General features: G+C 43.8%; 4 protein-coding genes across 4 annotated transcripts; all 4 read right to left on the bottom strand.

Moving 5' to 3' along the window:
• Positions 1-351: 351 nt before the first annotated feature.
• Positions 352-1,327, bottom strand: LOC103982807 (cyclin-P2-1). The gene is made up of 2 exons (XM_009399841.3): positions 826-1,327; positions 352-746 (listed from the first exon to the last, which is right to left on the bottom strand). The coding sequence occupies exons 1-2, from the start codon at positions 1,239-1,241 to the stop codon at positions 464-466; spliced, it is 699 nt and encodes a 232-aa protein (XP_009398116.1). The 5' UTR covers positions 1,242-1,327; the 3' UTR covers positions 352-463.
• A 7,361-nt stretch (positions 1,328-8,688) lies between these two features.
• Positions 8,689-10,227, bottom strand: LOC135666774 (metalloendoproteinase 1-MMP-like). The gene has a single exon (XM_065178374.1). The coding sequence runs from the start codon at positions 9,972-9,974 to the stop codon at positions 8,886-8,888; it is 1,089 nt and encodes a 362-aa protein (XP_065034446.1). The 5' UTR covers positions 9,975-10,227; the 3' UTR covers positions 8,689-8,885.
• A 2,244-nt stretch (positions 10,228-12,471) lies between these two features.
• Positions 12,472-13,844, bottom strand: LOC103983447 (squamosa promoter-binding-like protein 8). Its single transcript, XM_065181117.1, has 2 exons — positions 13,125-13,844; positions 12,472-13,039 (listed from the first exon to the last, which is right to left on the bottom strand). Exons 1-2 carry the CDS (start codon positions 13,640-13,642, stop codon positions 12,571-12,573), a joined length of 987 nt encoding a protein of 328 aa, XP_065037189.1. The 5' UTR covers positions 13,643-13,844; the 3' UTR covers positions 12,472-12,570.
• A 716-nt stretch (positions 13,845-14,560) lies between these two features.
• Positions 14,561-15,838, bottom strand: LOC135666758 (probable aquaporin TIP5-1). Its single transcript, XM_065178373.1, has 3 exons — positions 15,579-15,838; positions 15,245-15,495; positions 14,561-15,178 (listed from the first exon to the last, which is right to left on the bottom strand). The coding sequence occupies exons 1-3, from the start codon at positions 15,703-15,705 to the stop codon at positions 14,777-14,779; spliced, it is 780 nt and encodes a 259-aa protein (XP_065034445.1). The 5' UTR covers positions 15,706-15,838; the 3' UTR covers positions 14,561-14,776.
• Between the last annotated feature and the right edge of the window lie 1,281 nt (positions 15,839-17,119).

Genomic DNA, 17,119 nt, shown 5'->3' with positions numbered 1-17,119 from the left:
GATATTAATTGCTTGAACACTACAATGTTATGTATGAATACTTCAGATGCATGTAATGTACATTTTGTGGTGATGAAGTGGTCATTTCTTTGAAATATTTATTGAAATAAATTCTTTTATGATGTAATTGTCTTGGTTATGTCCTGTTTCACAAATCCTACCTGTGTTCTAACATTGGAGACCATAATATAGGATTGAAATTTCTAAGAATGAAATAGGCAACGGTTTGCTATTGTCACTTATACTTATCAAGTGGTTTAATTTGAGATCAATACTACACTAAAATAGAGATGACTTCTGAATCCAAATGTTCATAAGCAGATAACATATGCTTAGTAAGGTGGCAACATATGAGTTAATTATATGTCTCACTGCATTATTAAGACCAATCTGACAGATTAGAGAGTACCCATTGGGTGAGGAGATGTGCAGAAACTGTACAAGACATGGGCAGAAACAGCTGTTACATATAGTATATGAGGCCTTGTGCCACTGGATTCGGTTCTCTTCTCTCCTTCTCCTTGGCAGTGATCTCCCCACCACACATCAACCTTCTCAAGCTTCTCTCTATCTGATAGCCCCCTCCGAAGCTCACCTCCCTCTCCAAATGGCTGCAATAGCTCTCGAAGACGCTGACGCTGACGTGCAGCTTAAACTTCATCAAGAAGAGAAAGTCTAGCTCCAAGCTGTTCAACTCCCTCGCGCTTAACCCCCCAACCTTGGCAAAGTAGGAGTTGCAGTAGTTCCTGATCGATTCCAGATGAGAGCGATAAGGTGAATTGGAACGATGGGATGATCTTGGGAGTCAGCTAGATAGCTACTTACAGGTCTTCGACGAACTTAGAAGCCACCATGATGGTGGTGATGAGAAGACGATGGGCGTTGGCGGAACAGATTCTAAGTCCTGGGTTGAATTGGCACAGACGATCCATGTAGACGTACGCCACCACGTACACCGGCGGCGCGACCCGAGCGTAGCGGTAGATCCGCTCCAGGAACGACTGAATGGTCATGTCCAGCACTTGGTGGCTCTCGAAGGCTCGGCTCCTGGCGTCCCCCACCGCCGCATTGCCGCGGTTCACGGCGGCTCTGTCGTTTCGAGCGATCGCCCGGTCCAAAAGCGAGGCGAGGACCGAGATCACCGACGGCGGCGCCGTCGTCGTCGACTCGTCGTCGTCGCATGGGAAGTTGTACAGGTCGGAGCGAAGCTTGCTGGGCGAGATTGGATTCAGGAGAGACATGAGACCGGAGGAGGAGGATGGGGATGTCGTGTGTGGTAGGGTGAGGGAGGGAGGAAGGGCAGAGGCAAGGTATTAATAAGCTGAAGGAGTTGGTTGGAGAGAGAGGGTAGTTGGTGGTGATGAATAGAATGGGGGCGACATGAGGAAGGCGAAGGGAAGGCAGGAAATATAGTAGATTAAGATACAGTTGTCGGTAGGAGGAGGCAAAGGGACGGAAATGAAGCTATCGGGACACCTTCCCGTGCTGTACGGGCGTCGGTGGGGTTGAGGATCATGTGGGTTGGATTTATGCTCTTTAGGAGTGCGAGTGCAAGGAATCCCATCAGCTCATCGGCATGCATGAGAACGAAGTACTTCTCCTTCTCCTGCCGTCGGTGCCACGGTAAAACTGGAAGAGCACATCTTTCATGATCCTATTATACTCAGCTTAAAAGATGTACAACTTTGCTATTGACAAGTCTGTTTTTTTTATTGATAACCTTCTAAATATACAAAAAATATTATTTTATTAATTACAATCCTTTAATGATCAATCTTAGTTTTATATATATATATATATATATATATATAATCTCTTATTTCATCCTTCAAATTTTTAGCACGCATTTCGTCTTATGACGTCGAATGTTGCTTGCTACTCGATGTTATTTGACGATGAGGAAGGCTCTACTTATACACTACTCCACTATCTCATGTTGCTCAATCACCCTCTACACTGTTCGATGTTGTTCAATGACCCGAAAGATATCTTAAGAATATTAAAAAAAATTATAATAAAATTATAACTGGTAATAAAAATTGTTAGATCATAAATTACATATAAATTCAATTAGGAATATTCTCGTGAACTCCCTACCAACAATATTATTATTACATGAAACTCCCTCCATCACAAGGCGCAATAAATATCGTTTGTTGATGCCGTATGGACCCGACAAGTAAAACGTAATGTCATTTCCACGATACACTTACTTGTAGCTGAGGCAATCAAATTCAGCGGAGAAAGAAAGCTGCATTTATGAAAAGTAGCGGTCAATAGATTTTTTTCTCTTCCCTTAAATAAGTCAAAAAAAAGTTTTTTCTTAATAATAACAAGTTTTACGTCTTTATTGAAACATCCATATTAGTTAATATATTATTACATAAATGATTGAGCCCGAGAGAGAGAGAGAGAGAGAGAGAGAGAGAGATTTAGACATTAAGGATGTTGAGGTGACTTGTTCCTCCCAACTAGTAACAATGATTGGCAGACATACATTGATCACATATGATTTGATAATTATATAGTTTGTGATGGAGGGGGCTACATGTAATAATAATATTGTTGGTAGAGAGACCTCAAGAATATTCCCAAATAAATTTATATGTAATTGTCGGTGCAAAGTTTAGTTCTTATCTTATTTAAATAATACAGTTCATTTATTCTGTAAAATTAATTATATATATGTATATGTATATATATATATGTTGTTTATATCGTTAAAGAAGCTGCACATATCTTTCCTACGTCAAATCCAATGGCAGGTCAGCTTCTCTGCGTGGAGAACAGACATAGTTAGCAGCTACAAGAAAGAGATGAATCATTAAAGAAGTTGATGGTGTGTGACATGACATCGAGTAAGACTCCTTATCACCAATGCAAGCAAAAAGTGGTACATCAAAGCAAGACAATCCCTTAATAGCTAACAACTGTTAGTGTTTAATATAGATTCGAAACTTCAAACTTTTTTTGGATTCCTCAAAACTAATATCCCAAATATAATTCTTGTAATGTGGGAGGAAGCACCGTATCAATTGATCCGAAGAAATCTTTCACTTGATCTGGCTAATGAAACGAGAATAGTTACTAGAATAATGCGTAAGATGAATTGATCTTGACGTATCCATAAAATTCGAATAGGTTAAAATGATCACAGAAAGTATTCTGTCCTTTTCCTCGCATCATCACTCCGTCGTACTTCAATCAGGGAAACAACATGATAGCCAAAGACAGGACCATAAATTCCTCTACTTTACGGAGACGAGGAAAGGCAACAAGAATCCTTTACAGCATTTCCGCCAAGCATTAACAAAAAATAAAAAGGACAAGAAGAATAGAATACCCAAGAAAAGGAAGTCTGCAAAGCCAGTCAACTGCTGTTGTAAAATCATGTTTACCGTAACGTAACACAAAGTGTTAATATTATATGGTTCTGTATAACTAGATATATTATAGATATAATTACATCTTAATTATAGTTATCATTTGATTAAAAAATTAATTATGATAATTTTTTAAAGATAAAAAATACTCTTAATTAATTATTTTAGAATCTTTACATTACACATCTTCTCTTAGTCATGTGATGGTATTGAGAGGCTCCTTCTCCTTGTAAATAAATATTATTGTAACTTTTGGATTAGATGATAATACGTTTACAAATCAGATAAAAAAATTTCTAAATAACATCGTATACATCGTATATTTAATATTTCATTATTTAATTTTAATTTTTAGTATTTATTTTTTTATATAATAGTAATATAATTATGATTCTTGTATTTATAATTGGTATCAAAGTTATATTTTGAAGTTAAATACTTTAGATCTGTTTGTAAGCATCATTCTCTTGTGAAAAAATATTATTTATTTTTTATTTATGATGTTTAAACCATCCATCTATATTGTCAATTTACTTTTCTATTTAGTCTGTTATACCACTTACTTATAAGCGGTACAAGGTTCCTCGTATTTGATCGATGGACCACCATCAATAACTTATAATTAGTGATAGTATTATTAAGGGCGATGACCTCCATCAGTTGATAACCCAATCACAAGCAAAGACTATGTAGAGATACTACTATATATAGTAAAAACATTATAGGGTACGATACCATGTGATGATCGCATTTATGGCTGCATGTATGCAGCATCCTTACAATAGTCAACCTGGTTACAAGCGGCTGCGACAGATGCAGTGGCTGCGACACTACCTTTGACTGACGGTTGCAACAATGTTGTTATGACAACATCAACTAGACATAGAGTACCATGATTCCCAATGGTCGAGTTGACGCATGGGAACAACCGCACATTATGACGATCATGGGGGGTCATCAGTCGACATGTGTGCATAATTGTGCAGTGGAACAATCGTCGACAATGCTCGGTCGATAACTCATGATCGCAGAGGTGTTTCGCCCATGAAAAACCCACGAGCCATGAGGACAACCACATAGGGGTATAATGGCATGATAATTGATGAGATTGTTAGTTAGTTGCATAAGAACAATCATTTCCTAGTACCACGATCGCATGCCTCACATAGCAACTACATATGAAAAAATTTAGGGTTTTATTTATTAAAATTATAATTTTATCCTTATAAATATTTTAATTTTAATCTATATCCTTTTAATAATTCTACCCTTCAAAAACTATATATTTTCATTATATATTATAAGAAAAATTATAGTTTTGTCCTTTAGAAATTAAATTTTTTTGACATGTATCCTCAATTATAAAATTGACTAATTTAATTTATTTTAATTAAATATTTTAATTGAACTTCATCATTATTGTAATTTAATTGCTTGATTGGATTTAGATTCAATCAATCAAGTTTTGATCAAAGTGAAAGAAAGTTAAATTTTGAACAACTTTAATTTTTGAGTGACTTAATTAGATTGATATTTAGCCCAATTTTGGGCCTACCCAATTAAATAAAGTTGATTGGTCTAAGAATTACATATAAAATTTAAAAATATAAATTATAATTTTTAATAGTTTTCTCATATAACATATTGATAAAAATTTGCATGTAATAATTCAAAATCTATTTATTATTCTTGGATATTTGTTTGGTTATGCATATGCATATATTTAAAGTTATAAAATAATATTTATTTTTTACATAAACATATGATGTATGTTTTATCAGGATTAAAGTTATCATATGAATTTTTATTAATACTGATTAATATTCAATAATTATTACAGTTATTATTTATTTATTATTAAATAGTATAAATTAAATTAAAAAATTGATGAATATTATTTATAACTTATGTCTCGAAGTTTTATCTCACTAGTAGTTACTAAAATGACCTAAGATGACATGCCTAGATGTAAATTATCCTAAATATTTTATCATTTATAAGATATTTTAAATTATATTATATTTTATTATATTAGTCTTATAGTCACCAAAATGGCATAGACGAATAATTTATAAAATTATATTAAAAAATTAGTCCTAAATGATATTAAAAAAATAATATTCATAATGACATATATAATTAAGAGATTTAGATAATTCTAAATAAGAATTTATTTTAAATAATTATATAATGGGATAAGATTATACTACCTTGGATATCCTTATAGTTTAGGATTGTATGCTCAAATATAATAATACTATTCAACGATGATGGTATTAGTCATCTATAAATAATTTTATGTAAACACTAGATATGTTGATATTTTATTTAAAAGTTAAGTGAAGATGATAACAATAGTTCATTATTTATTAAAAAACTTAAAATATTAATATTATATTAATTTATTATAATGATACTTCCTTCATTATATTTTTATAAATATTTATATTTTTATATTAAATTATTATAAATGACTTGAGTATATGAATGTTAGAATCTGATCAAAGTAGTTCAAAGGATAATGATAATTACTGAAAGTTTTATGAAACATAAATAAATGATCGAAAAAGATTTAAAGACTCAATTTTATGATAACTGCTAATAATATTTAGATTTCATTACCGTCTATAATTGATGCACTAAAATATTTAAATATTAATTTAAATTTATTGACAAGTCATTGATTGACATATTAATAAAAAAATTAACTAAATTTAATATAATATATATTGAAAATTTAAGATTATACCCTTAATATGATTGACAAAAGCTATCAAGTCAAGAACATAATTGAGTTCATTTGTATAATTTATTCTTAATTATATTTGTCTTCGTTTGATTTATTTAAAATTTATTATAATAAAATTAAAGATAATTGAAGTTTAAATTAAGTGAACAGATCTATCATTATTTGATTTTAATTTCTAATATTATTTTTTTCATAATAATAAGATAATTATGATTATTCAAATATCATAAAAAGCTTTTGTTCTCGTGTGGCCGTAGCGAGGACGTAGTAGGAGCCCATAAACGTTTGGTGGACCTCTTGGACCTCCGTAGATCTCGCTCTGATGCATGCCGTCGTCACCTGCGGTGCACACACAACAGAACTTGATACGGAAAGGGTGTTGGCCTCTCGTTGTGTCAATAATTTTGAGTGTTAGCCAGCTAAATTTTGAGTGTTCGCCAGCAATCCGACAACATGTTTTACCCACCCAGCTTTTGCCTTCTCGTTCTCTCCAAGAACACAATCCATGATGTGCTAAACAATCCATGCAAAGAATTTCGAGGTGATCATATATACACGACGATGATGACTTGGGTGACTGATCAAATGCCTCCTCCGGCCAAGCCACATTTCTCGTATAATGTGGCGCATGCACATGCGCATGTACAGATATCGACGACAAATATCGATATAATGTGGCGCATGCACATGCCACTATGCTGCTTACCCTTGTTTTCATTTGCTATTAAATGCTCCCGCAGTCGTCTTCCTTCTCCCCCTCTGTCCATTTCCTCTCCCACGCAACTCCACAGCCATGTCTAGCAGCCACACTGCAGTCTGCTCCATGTGCGGCGACGTCGGCTTCGATGACAAACTCTTCCGCTGCGTCCGCTGCCGCTCTCGCTTCCAACACTCGTAAATCGCCATCCACCAAACCCACCTCCCCCCTCTCTCTCTCACGTTTCTGATTGCATTGTCAAGTGAAACATAAGAGCTATGTGAGTTCCTCGAATCTCTTATGTGTTTGCAGCTACTGCACCAACTTCTACTACAAGGAGCCATCGGAGACTGCCGGGGTAGTGACTGGTGCCTGAGTGAGAGGTACGAGCTGCCTCACAAGAAGTCAGCAGGGAGGCATGCTATTCAACCCGCAGCCGGCAGACGGTCTGCTTATGCCAAACGCAGGACCGGAAGGAGTGCTCCAGCTTCGAAGCCCACCGGTCGCAGGTACAAGCTACTCAAGGATGTCTTGTATTGACCATCGACCATCCAACTGTTACCTATCAGAGTACTAATAACTGTATACGCACTGATGTTTCTGTGTGATATATCATTAGGGTTCGTGACCGTTGTCTCCCTGCTGTGTACAAGATGGACTACACAGATATCCACAAACACATCAAACCAATAAGAAACAGCGAAAATTGTACTTATCGGAATCGTAAATTAGTTGATTTAAACAATGATTTCATCCTGTGTGTGGTTAAACCTATTTCCCAAGGATAAATGAGAAATTACCTTGATGAAAATAAAACGCTGTGTCACGATTTGGTGGGTTTAAGGAGCTCAAGCTCATGATCTGACCTGACGTTAACGAGTCGAAGCTCACCACTTGTGTCGCCATCGTTGTCATTTGTCGAAGACGACACGTAACTCTCCGCCGCCCTGCCGACCATGATACGGACATCGACCACATTGATCGAATCAAGGCCGTCGAAGGCAGGAAAGGATCAGATCCCAGGCTTTCCGTTTGCTCTCAACCGGTCTTCCCCATCAATCAAGACATGACGCAGAGAGATGGGGCCAAATTAGATGATGCACTTGGAAAACTCACGCACGCTTCTCCCACTTGAATTTTGTGTGCTCCTCCTACAAAGGAGATATATGGCTTCGGATCGTGTTGGATTGAGATGGGATCTTTTAGAGGTCTTGTTCTACATCCGAAATTGGATTGTGAATGCATAATTGATCTAACCTGTTTGCAGATCGAGAATCTTCTGTGAATTCTTCGGGTCATTTTAATGCGGTAGGTCAGGTTGATCAGAGAGGTTTTCCTTGTCTAAACATGCTATTTGAGCATGGTTGCTCGCGGTAATGGCGGAACCTTTTAGCTTTAGAATCGATTCGAGATCGGAATTATTGGTTGACCCCAAGTTAAGCCAACCGTGTTATTCTAGCATGATTTGGCTAGCGATATCCAAAAATGATGCCGACGTTTCCCACTTGGAGGAACCCAATCGAGATCAATAGAGCCCCAAAGATGAACCATAAGCGTCAGCCACGCATTGGGCTCACATCGACGTCGACGGCCTCGTCACGTGAAATTCGCGTGATTTGTCTGTGCATTAGAATAACGGGTTTCTTGCTTCTTGATCGCTGGAGTCAAACCGGAAGTCGTCACCTCTTATCTTAAATTAGGTGGACAAAAGAAGAGTCCTTGGAAACAAGGCGATGCATTTATGTCTCGGTTTGGTCATTGGCATTTGTAATCCTATGATTTCCCACTTGAAAAAGAGGTGTGATGGCCAGCAGGGGTTAATATGCTTTATTTGAATGTCAAATAATAAGCTTCCAACATAAGAGTCAAAACAGTGATCAATTTGATTACTATACTCACACCACGTAGGAAGCTCTTATGCTTCCCACCTATTCCAACATATAGACTTCAATGAATGAATCCTAACCTATACAATTTAAATCAAGACTACGTTCTTCCAGACAAGGAAAAAAATGTCAACACCATCAAATAGTAATACAACTATGACAAGTTTTATCTATACAATCAACATGATGAGAATTCCTATCCAAATTCTCCAAGCAATCGCATCACCGCCGCCGCCGATGCTGTTTCGATAAGCCGATGACGACGTCTCCGACTCGACGAGTTGGCTGAGCTGGAAGTTCGGGTTGGAGCCGTAGAGCGCCTGCGCCCCCTCCACGTCATCCACCCTCAGCTCCACCTTCTTCGTCCGCGGGCTCAGGCTCGGGTACATCACCGCCTCCTTCACCGCCGAGTGGCCGAGGCCCAGCACGTGCCCTATCTCGTGCGTCGCCACCGACTCCAGGTCGACCGCCGACTCCGACTCGTCATCCCCGAAGTCCACCGCCCACCGCTCCGCCGCGTCCAGGTGCAGCCTTCCGCTCTCCGGCGAGAACGCGTGCGCCAAGATCCCCAGCACCCCGTCGAAGGGCTCCCCGTCGCCATGATCGCCGCCGTAGAACCCGACCTTGACGTCCGCCGCCTCGTAGTCGGTCACCTCCACGAACCTCACAGGGATCACCTTCGCCCAGCGGGCGAAGGCTCTCCGGATCGCCGCCGCGACGTCTGAACGGCGGACGTAGTCGATGGTGTGCGCCGGCGAGATGGCGTACGTCAGAGTTAACGGTTTCGACCCTGCCCATCTCGGCCGGCCGGAGAAGAAGGTGAACCGCGCAATAGGGCCGGTGTGGTTCGATCGGGTCACGTTCGAGTCGGGGACGCCGCACCGCGGGGTCATGATCTGGGCGAGGGTGGTGGCGTCGAGCTTGCCGGTGACCGGGAGGCCGAGGTTGGTCTGGTAGCGGACGACGGCGGACTCGAGCCTGCCGTCGAACGACTCGGCGTGTTCCGCCGGGTCAGGCTCGGCGAGGTACCCGAACCGGGTGAAGTACCGCTTCAGAACGGATAAGCCGTCGACGTGGCTCCCGCGTTCGAGGTCGAGGAGGCGGTGGAAGGATCGCCACGTGTCGTTAGCGTGGACGGGTTGGAACGCCGTCCGGTGCTTCTCATATTGGAGCTTATCGGGGAGGGGTCGAGGGGAGGTCGACAGGGGAAAGGAGAAGAGGAGCAGAGGGAGAAGGAGATGAGGAGGGAGAGAGGGCATGGGGAGAGGGAGTCGGGGATTGGTTTGAAGAGGGGGGAGAGAAGCTAGCTTTATGGTTATTATCGTTGGATGTCTCAAATGGTTTATGGGGACCAACAGGTGTTGGTTGCATTAGCTAGTTGGTTCAGGTTTTGGAGTAGGAAACAGGGAGGGTGCTGACTTCATCATCTATGCAATTCCACACAATCTTCTATATGGTTCCGCGGTTGGTGACCAACTGGAACTTTTGAGCCTCCTGCCTTTGCTTGTTCCACTATTCTGGTCTCTCACCAAGACACCCTCTGGTGCAAGTAGTTGATGTAGCTTGCTTGCAGGATTACAACATTTATAGTTCCTAGCTTGGAGGAAGAAGGAATATTACATCAATAAGTTTTGCATATCCTTTCCTTGCCTTTGATGGACCAGAGGTATGAAGTAAAAAGGTCCTCTCTTTTTCGCATGGGTCAAGCATATCATTAATTATTAAGTCATTTTCCTGGAAGGAATTCCAAGCAATTACTACAGCCACCAGCTTATTTGTGTCGCACAAATGCGTGTTGAGGCTTAGCCTTTGCCTTCGTAGTAGGAGGAAACCTCCACCCAAGCAGGTCGTTTGAATAGGACTTCTCTCTCGGAAGAGTCATGTGGTTAAGGGTGTGCGGGACTTGGACCTATCTCGGCCTCCTCCTCCTCCTTGAGCGGATCTTTGGTACTCCTGGACCACTCGGTTCCTTGTAATAGCTAGATATAAGACCAGAACCAGATGACTACTTCCTTGGTAGCGTTTGAATCAGTGGCCATTCATGGAGAGAAAGCCACATGTACGCTCGATGATGCAGACTGCTCTCACAGAGACCATCGTCAATGGGTTCCTGCTCGTGAAGGGCTTAGATAAGGCTGCGGGCTCGTAGTTCACCAAAATGGATGCGGTGGGGCCCGGCACTCCGCAAGTGGGGTTCACCAAAATGATTGCATGGTGATGGGTGGGAGAGATCGGGCAGTTAAAAGGTTGGCGTGCAAGTATACCAATCTTGTTGTACGTTGACACAGTGCGAGATCCACACCACAGATGGGTGGTTGGGCAACTCACTTACCATTGTATTCATCTTTTACTTTCCCTCGCTGTTGACTGAGAAAAGTCAATTCATCGAGTCACGCGACTACTTCGAAGCTCCCTGGATTCAATGCTTAGTGAATGTTCTGTGCATGTATGTGGATATTGGGCAACTCACTTACCATTGTATTCATCTTTTACTTTCCCTCGCTGTTGACTGAGAAAAGTCAATTCATCGAGTCACGCGACTACTTCGAAGCTCCCTGGATTCAATGCTTAGTGAATGTTCTGTGCATGTATGTGGATATTGGTCGATCATGGGATAGGCCCATGTAGATTGGCCACAACGCTTTCATGAGATTGGCATTTAATTTTAGTCTCTTTATTATTTGATTTAGTCATGAGGGTTATCGAGGATGATTAGGTTGCTTATCATGGTTGGAATCTAACTTAATCAAACAATTAATCTAGTTTATCCATTATGGCTTGGGAACTGTGTCATTTTCTCTTCGTTCACTGCTTTCTATGTCATCTGAAAGATTCCCGTCCGTGCTATAGATGAACTATGTGTGTGTGTGTGTGTGAGAGAGAGAGAGAGAGGGAGAGATTGGCCTGCCATTGCAAGGTGGAAGCTGAGAGATAGTCATGTCTCTATTGCAGATAAACCAAGTATATCCCAAGGGCAGTTGGCGAAAGGGACAGCCAAGGAAGTTGCAGCACAGTAAGCAAAGCTTTTATGTGATAGAATCATGGAGCTCGCTTGTATGAAACACAGGTCGATTAGAAGAGGATGCTTCTATTTTATGCCCAGCTCGCTTGAAATCATTGGAAGATGGGAGAAGCAGGAAGGGAATGAAGCTCAGTGATCCGTGACATCAAGGATAGCTACTGCTGAATGCCATTATTCCCTGTGGGCCTGACTGATAATTCTGTAATGGGATGCTGGAGGAGTGCTTAGCTTACTGAAACTTGTGTAAGAAACGAAATCCAAGTGATGAAAGCTGGGGCATGCTTTTGATGCTGTCCTAAATGACAGAGAATCCCATCAGACTTCAGCTCTCATCTGTATGCAGCAGCATCTTTTTCCTCTATGCGCTACAGCACTGCAACATCGATGATTTATTTGGCCGTGGTGTTATTGTTCTGTATAAAGAAAACTGCTTATATATATAGTTCTTAATGATCAGGCTGTACTAATTCAACCAGCAAATTAATCCTTGTGAAAAGATCAGTATCATCTGCGACAATCCGAGGGAACAATGCAAGTTCTTTGAGTCTGTCACTGCTCTCTGCAATTATTCTCTCTAGACGTCCAGCCTCTGGCCACTGTCATACCATTCTTTACCTGTTCTTCTGTTCCTCGTCCCCGAGAAATGGGAACGACGCCAATCAGCAAATATATCTCGTGCATCTATAATGAATCAACTCCTCTTAATTCCTTTCTTTTATTAGAAGCAAAAGGGACCTTAAGACATCGTAGAAACCAACGAAAGCACAAGATAGTAGCGGCACTCCTACTGCTGCTTGTTTCTATCGGTTAATGCTGCTCACGGCCTCCTCGTCCTAAGCGGTAAAACTCCGGTGGTGGACTCCGAACTCGCCTAGTTGCACCAGGAACGGCGCACCCGGCGGTGAATTTTCCGCCGTGGACGACGCTCCAGCTCTAACGCTGCTGCAGCCGATCCCCAGCGCCATCTCCTTTGCCATGCGTGTTGTCGAGAGTGGCAACATCATCGATGGTGCGCGAGGCGGCGACATGTGCGTCACCGGTGATTCGTTCTCTGGTTTACACCTGGTGAATGCTGTTGGAGCTGTCGTGTTGCGGCTACTTGTGGTGAACAAGATCGTGTCGCCCTCGGTCAAGTCGTTGCCCACTGCGGTATCGATGGGTGTAATGCTACTGTCGCTGTTCTGGATCGGGGTTACGGTGTTCGTCGCCAGCTCCTGAGACTTTCTCCGGCGACGATTGTGATCGGCTAACCGCTTTCGGCAGCTTCGTTTTCCCTGGTCGAACTCAGTCAGCACATGAAACCTACACGTACATGCACAAACGTTTCAGAAAACTTCGAGATCAGATCGATGGAGTGGGTGGTGAGTAGCCAGGACGGATGATAAACCTGCTGCATTGCTGGCAGAAGCGCTGAGAAAGGCCTGCAACGATGACGACGGAAGCCTTGGAGTGGAACTCACACACCTTATGGCGGCGGTGGTAATGCTTCGCATGGGTGAGTTCCATACTGCATCCCTCGGCCTGGCACCGAGCTATGCGGGTCCGCCGGCGGCAGACTCTTCCAGCCACCACTCCGCCCCCATCGGCGGGTGATGTTGATGAGAAATAGGTGCGCACTCCGAGGTTGAGCCCGATCCTCGCCGGCAGTGGTGGAAATTCCATTCCATTTCTCTGGTGCCAGGTCGAAGATGTGGGCGTCGGTGCCGGGAAGAACGCTGCAGCCATCAGCGGCTGCGCCTGGGGGAAGAAGTCGGTGCTTCCACCGCTGCCGATGCCATGTCCTGCAAAGTGGTCGAACACTGTCGCCTGTTGCCGCACGAGGTCATCGCCGCCGTTTTCCTCTCCGAATAGCAGCATGGCTGGTGTCACCGCCGCCGGATTCCCCCACTCGTAATCCAACATCATCTTTATCACAATTTACGCCACCTATCTTTCAACTTATACAAATCTAAATCCTTCTACTCCCAAAGCTCGAGTCATTTATTGCGGTGTCATTTCTCGATAACTCGTTTACTACAATCATAAATCATCAAAAAGATTGGTTAGGAAGCCAAAAAAAATCCGAAAAGAACAAAGGAAGGAAGTGAAACCGAAAGAACCAGCAAGCTCGCTATCTTTCACGTTTCCTGCACTAGCAGTGTAAACTGCGCAGTCTATATAGGCCAGACTTACTGAGGTGACCACACGGTTATCCATGTTTACCGGAGAAGAAAAGTTACTTTCACCATCGAATCCGTGAATGCATGAGACTATTAAACCTTGGCGTTTTCACCAACCGCAGTCATTGCTGCGAACTTGGAAGATTGGGAGTAACAAAAGGGAATGGTGATGGTCCCCCTTCATCGGATACTTGCAGGGCGACATGCATACGAGCTCTGACGCAAGGAAACTCGTATGAAGCTTCACACCGACGCCGTATCACAGTCCGTGGCCACGCCTCGCGCTTTGTTTTCGTCCGCGGCCATGGCCATCTGCTCCATGCCCACAGTTTCGATCGCCGTGTAGCGTCGATCGCTGGCTGCGGAGCTGTGAGAAAGCCATGGGTGCCGGCTTCGAAGTTCCATGTTGCGGATGATGATGATGGGTTTCATCATTGTTACCAAAAACATTTCACATCTGTATATTCACTCTTTGTTTCACATATTAGAAATATAAATACGTTCAAACTTAGTCGAAGATGTAAAATACAAATATGCCACACTTAAAATCGTGACGTGCTCTGTGAATGAATCGTACATTAAATGAAGTATGATACTTATAACTAATAGAGACCGAAAGGTCTTACGACAATGACAACGTATCAATAACACGACACGCAATCTGTGAATGACATAAATAGACCCTGTGACATATGTCTCTCTCGATCACCTGTATTCATTAGTGCACATACGTACAGAGAGACTACACAACTTTGTAGATATATAATATTAATCTCTCCTTATCGACGCTACGCTACTTTATTATTAGAGGAACGGAATGTATAAGAACAAAGGCAAAGATGAGTGAGTATATAGAGACATAAAGCAACCGAAGTCTCTTCTACACCGCGGAGTTGGGATAGGCGTCGGAGGAGGCGGAAGGGAACACCAGGTATTGGTGGACCAGCGCCGCCAGGGCTGCGCCGATGAGGGGGCCGATCCAGTAGACCGCGTGGTTCTTGAAGTTGCCGCTGACGACGGCCGGCCCGAAGGACCTCGCCGGGTTCATGGATCCCCCCGTGAGGGAGGCGGCCGCCAGGACGCACGCCCCTGCCGTCAGCCCTACCGCGAGGGGCCCCGCCACCTCTCGCCTCATTTTCCTCTTCCTCTTTCCGTCTCCGCCGCCGCCCCCGGGGTCCGCAGCCACGTAGACCGTGTACACCAGAATGAACGTGATCGCGCTCTCCACCACCGCCCCGCCGAAGCCCGTCATCTCCGTCCCTATCCCCGTCGTCGGAATCGCCTGCATCAAGACGCGATCAGTAATTTCCCAGTTAAGTCCTTCATCTTCCTTTAACTTTTAGGCGACCTGTCCGGCCGAGGCGACGCGGAGGAGGAGGCAAGCGAGGGTGGAGCCACCCAACTGGGAGATCCAATAAAAGATGGCAGTCGGGACGCCGATGTGCCCCGCGACGGCGAGGCCGAAGGTGACGGCGGGGTTTACGTGGCCCCCCGAGATGTCGGCGGCGATGTAGACCGCAGCGAACAGCGCGAAGCCCTGCGCGAGCGCCGTCGCGACCAGCGTCGACGCGTCCGACGTGACATCCGGCGTTAACATCCCTACAAGCCGTGCACGCATCAGATTTGGTAATTATGTTCATGCATTCAAGGATCCTATGCAGCATTTGGGAAAAGGGACCAACGGGCAGAGATGGCGGAGCCGACGGCGGCGAAGACGAAGAAGAAGGTGGAGATGAACTCGGCAATATAGGAACGGAGAGATGCGGCAGACAGCCACTCTCGGAGTTGGCTTCGGTCTGTGGAAGTCATTTTGCGCACCGAAGAGTTTGAAGTCGAAGTAGCCGACGAAATGTCTTATTACTGCGAGCGGTTTAAGAACGAGGGAGGGAAGGAGAAGTTAACGAGTTGGATGTCGCGGTGGCCTGAGGAGTTATATTACGGACGAAGGGACGTGATTTGCGAGGAACAGATCGTTACCTGCAGTTTAAACTCCTTCGTATATTTTCCCCCCTTTTTCTTTATTGACGCTAAGTTGAGGATTGGACGTGGATAAAAACCAGAGAAAAGACACATTTGTTGTGGGAAACAACTTTTTTTAGTCGTGGCCTCGGGACCGACGCGGCTCGGTTGGAGGGTCCGAATGTCGAGGATCTCGCGCGGCGTCCCTCGAGGTCTCCCGGCGGTCGATCACGGTGGTCCGGTCGGGACGTCGCGTCGAGGGGGAAGCTTCGCCGCAGCATCGGGAAGAGGCGACCTCGTTCTCGCACCTGCACACAGGTCGGGCCGAGAGCTCAGCCCGACCCCTCCGACGATCAAGTCAGCGATGTGGAGGGGGTTTTGGATGAGGAAGTGCCTTTGTGTGTGTTTTGTGTCTGTCTGTCTCTTTTTCCTCTTCTTTCTCCTCTTTTTTTCCCCTATTCGTTTAGAACTCTGGGGTATTTATAGGTAAGTTTGGTGTTACCTGATGTGCCTGCCTGCAGGAGTAGGACCGTACCTCTGATGGCGTCTGACATTGCCATTGGGGTTGCGTGGAGAACCGAACTGCCGTAGTGTAACGGACAAACTTCTAAACAAGATGTTGGATATAATGCTTATGTCTGTCCGTTGTCTTTTGGCATGTTCATGCCTTGTACAGCAGGTAGAGGGGCGGCCGAAGGCTAAATAGTCCCATTTAGTTGGGTTGGTGGCCTCTTTAGGCTTGTAAATAAAGGTTGTGTCATGTGGACACGTTCGAGAGCTTTTCGGTCTGTAATGGACCATTTTACCCTTTGTTGTGCCACTGTTCAGAGCTTGTAAAGTCTGTTTGTAATTTGCATTGTCTATGAAGTGTTTTTCGGACATGTTTGCTTGTGGATCCCGATTGAGGCGTTCTCTTTAACCCGTTCTCTCTTTTGTTGGTCCTAAGGGACAATGGGAGGCTTCGGGGAGGCTGACCTTTGCGGACGGACGCGCGAGGGTGCCGCACGCCTTAGGCAAAACCAGCTAAGGTCGTGACATTGTGGTATCAGAGCGGGACAAGCACTCATAGAAACACTTGACATGCAAACGTGGGGGACCTAGCGGGGCTGCGTTGAGGGCAGTCAGCACACGCGCGACCGTTTGAGGGAAAACGGGCATGGAGATGTAGGGAAAAGAGTCGCTCAGAGGAGCGGGCATCTGAGATTGGCATTCAGAGGAATGGCCAACCCTTCGCGCAAGAGGCACCACGAGAACAGGCAAGCTT

This window comes from Musa acuminata, chromosome BXJ1-4 (assembly GCF_036884655.1).
Source record: "Musa acuminata AAA Group cultivar baxijiao chromosome BXJ1-4, Cavendish_Baxijiao_AAA, whole genome shotgun sequence".
In the NCBI taxonomy this organism is placed as follows: Eukaryota; Viridiplantae; Streptophyta; class Magnoliopsida; order Zingiberales; family Musaceae; genus Musa; species Musa acuminata.
The sequence above is the reverse complement of the archived record's forward strand: the minus strand, read 5'-3'. Positions and strand labels throughout refer to the sequence as shown.

Excerpts from the sequence above, each read along its gene's own strand:
- LOC135666774 (XM_065178374.1), bottom strand. The coding sequence starts at position 9,974 with ATGCCCTCTCTCCCTCCTCATCTCCTTCTCCCTCTGCTCCTCTTCTCC.
- LOC135666758 (XM_065178373.1), bottom strand. The coding sequence starts at position 15,705 with ATGACTTCCACAGACCGAAGCCAACTCCGAGAGTGGCTGTCTGCCGCA. Across the intron at positions 15,496-15,578 it reads CGGCTCCGCCATCTCTGCCC|GGATGTTAACGCCGGATGTC; the intron begins GTTGGTCCCTTT and ends CACGGCTTGTAG. Across the intron at positions 15,179-15,244 it reads GCGTCGCCTCGGCCGGACAG|GCGATTCCGACGACGGGGAT; the intron begins GTCGCCTAAAAG and ends GTCTTGATGCAG.
- LOC103982807 (XM_009399841.3), bottom strand. The coding sequence starts at position 1,241 with ATGTCTCTCCTGAATCCAATCTCGCCCAGCAAGCTTCGCTCCGACCTG. Across the intron at positions 747-825 it reads TCTAAGTTCGTCGAAGACCT|GAACTACTGCAACTCCTACT; the intron begins GTAAGTAGCTAT and ends GGAATCGATCAG.
- LOC103983447 (XM_065181117.1), bottom strand. The coding sequence starts at position 13,642 with ATGATGTTGGATTACGAGTGGGGGAATCCGGCGGCGGTGACACCAGCC. Across the intron at positions 13,040-13,124 it reads TTCTGCCAGCAATGCAGCAG|GTTTCATGTGCTGACTGAGT; the intron begins GTTTATCATCCG and ends ATGTACGTGTAG.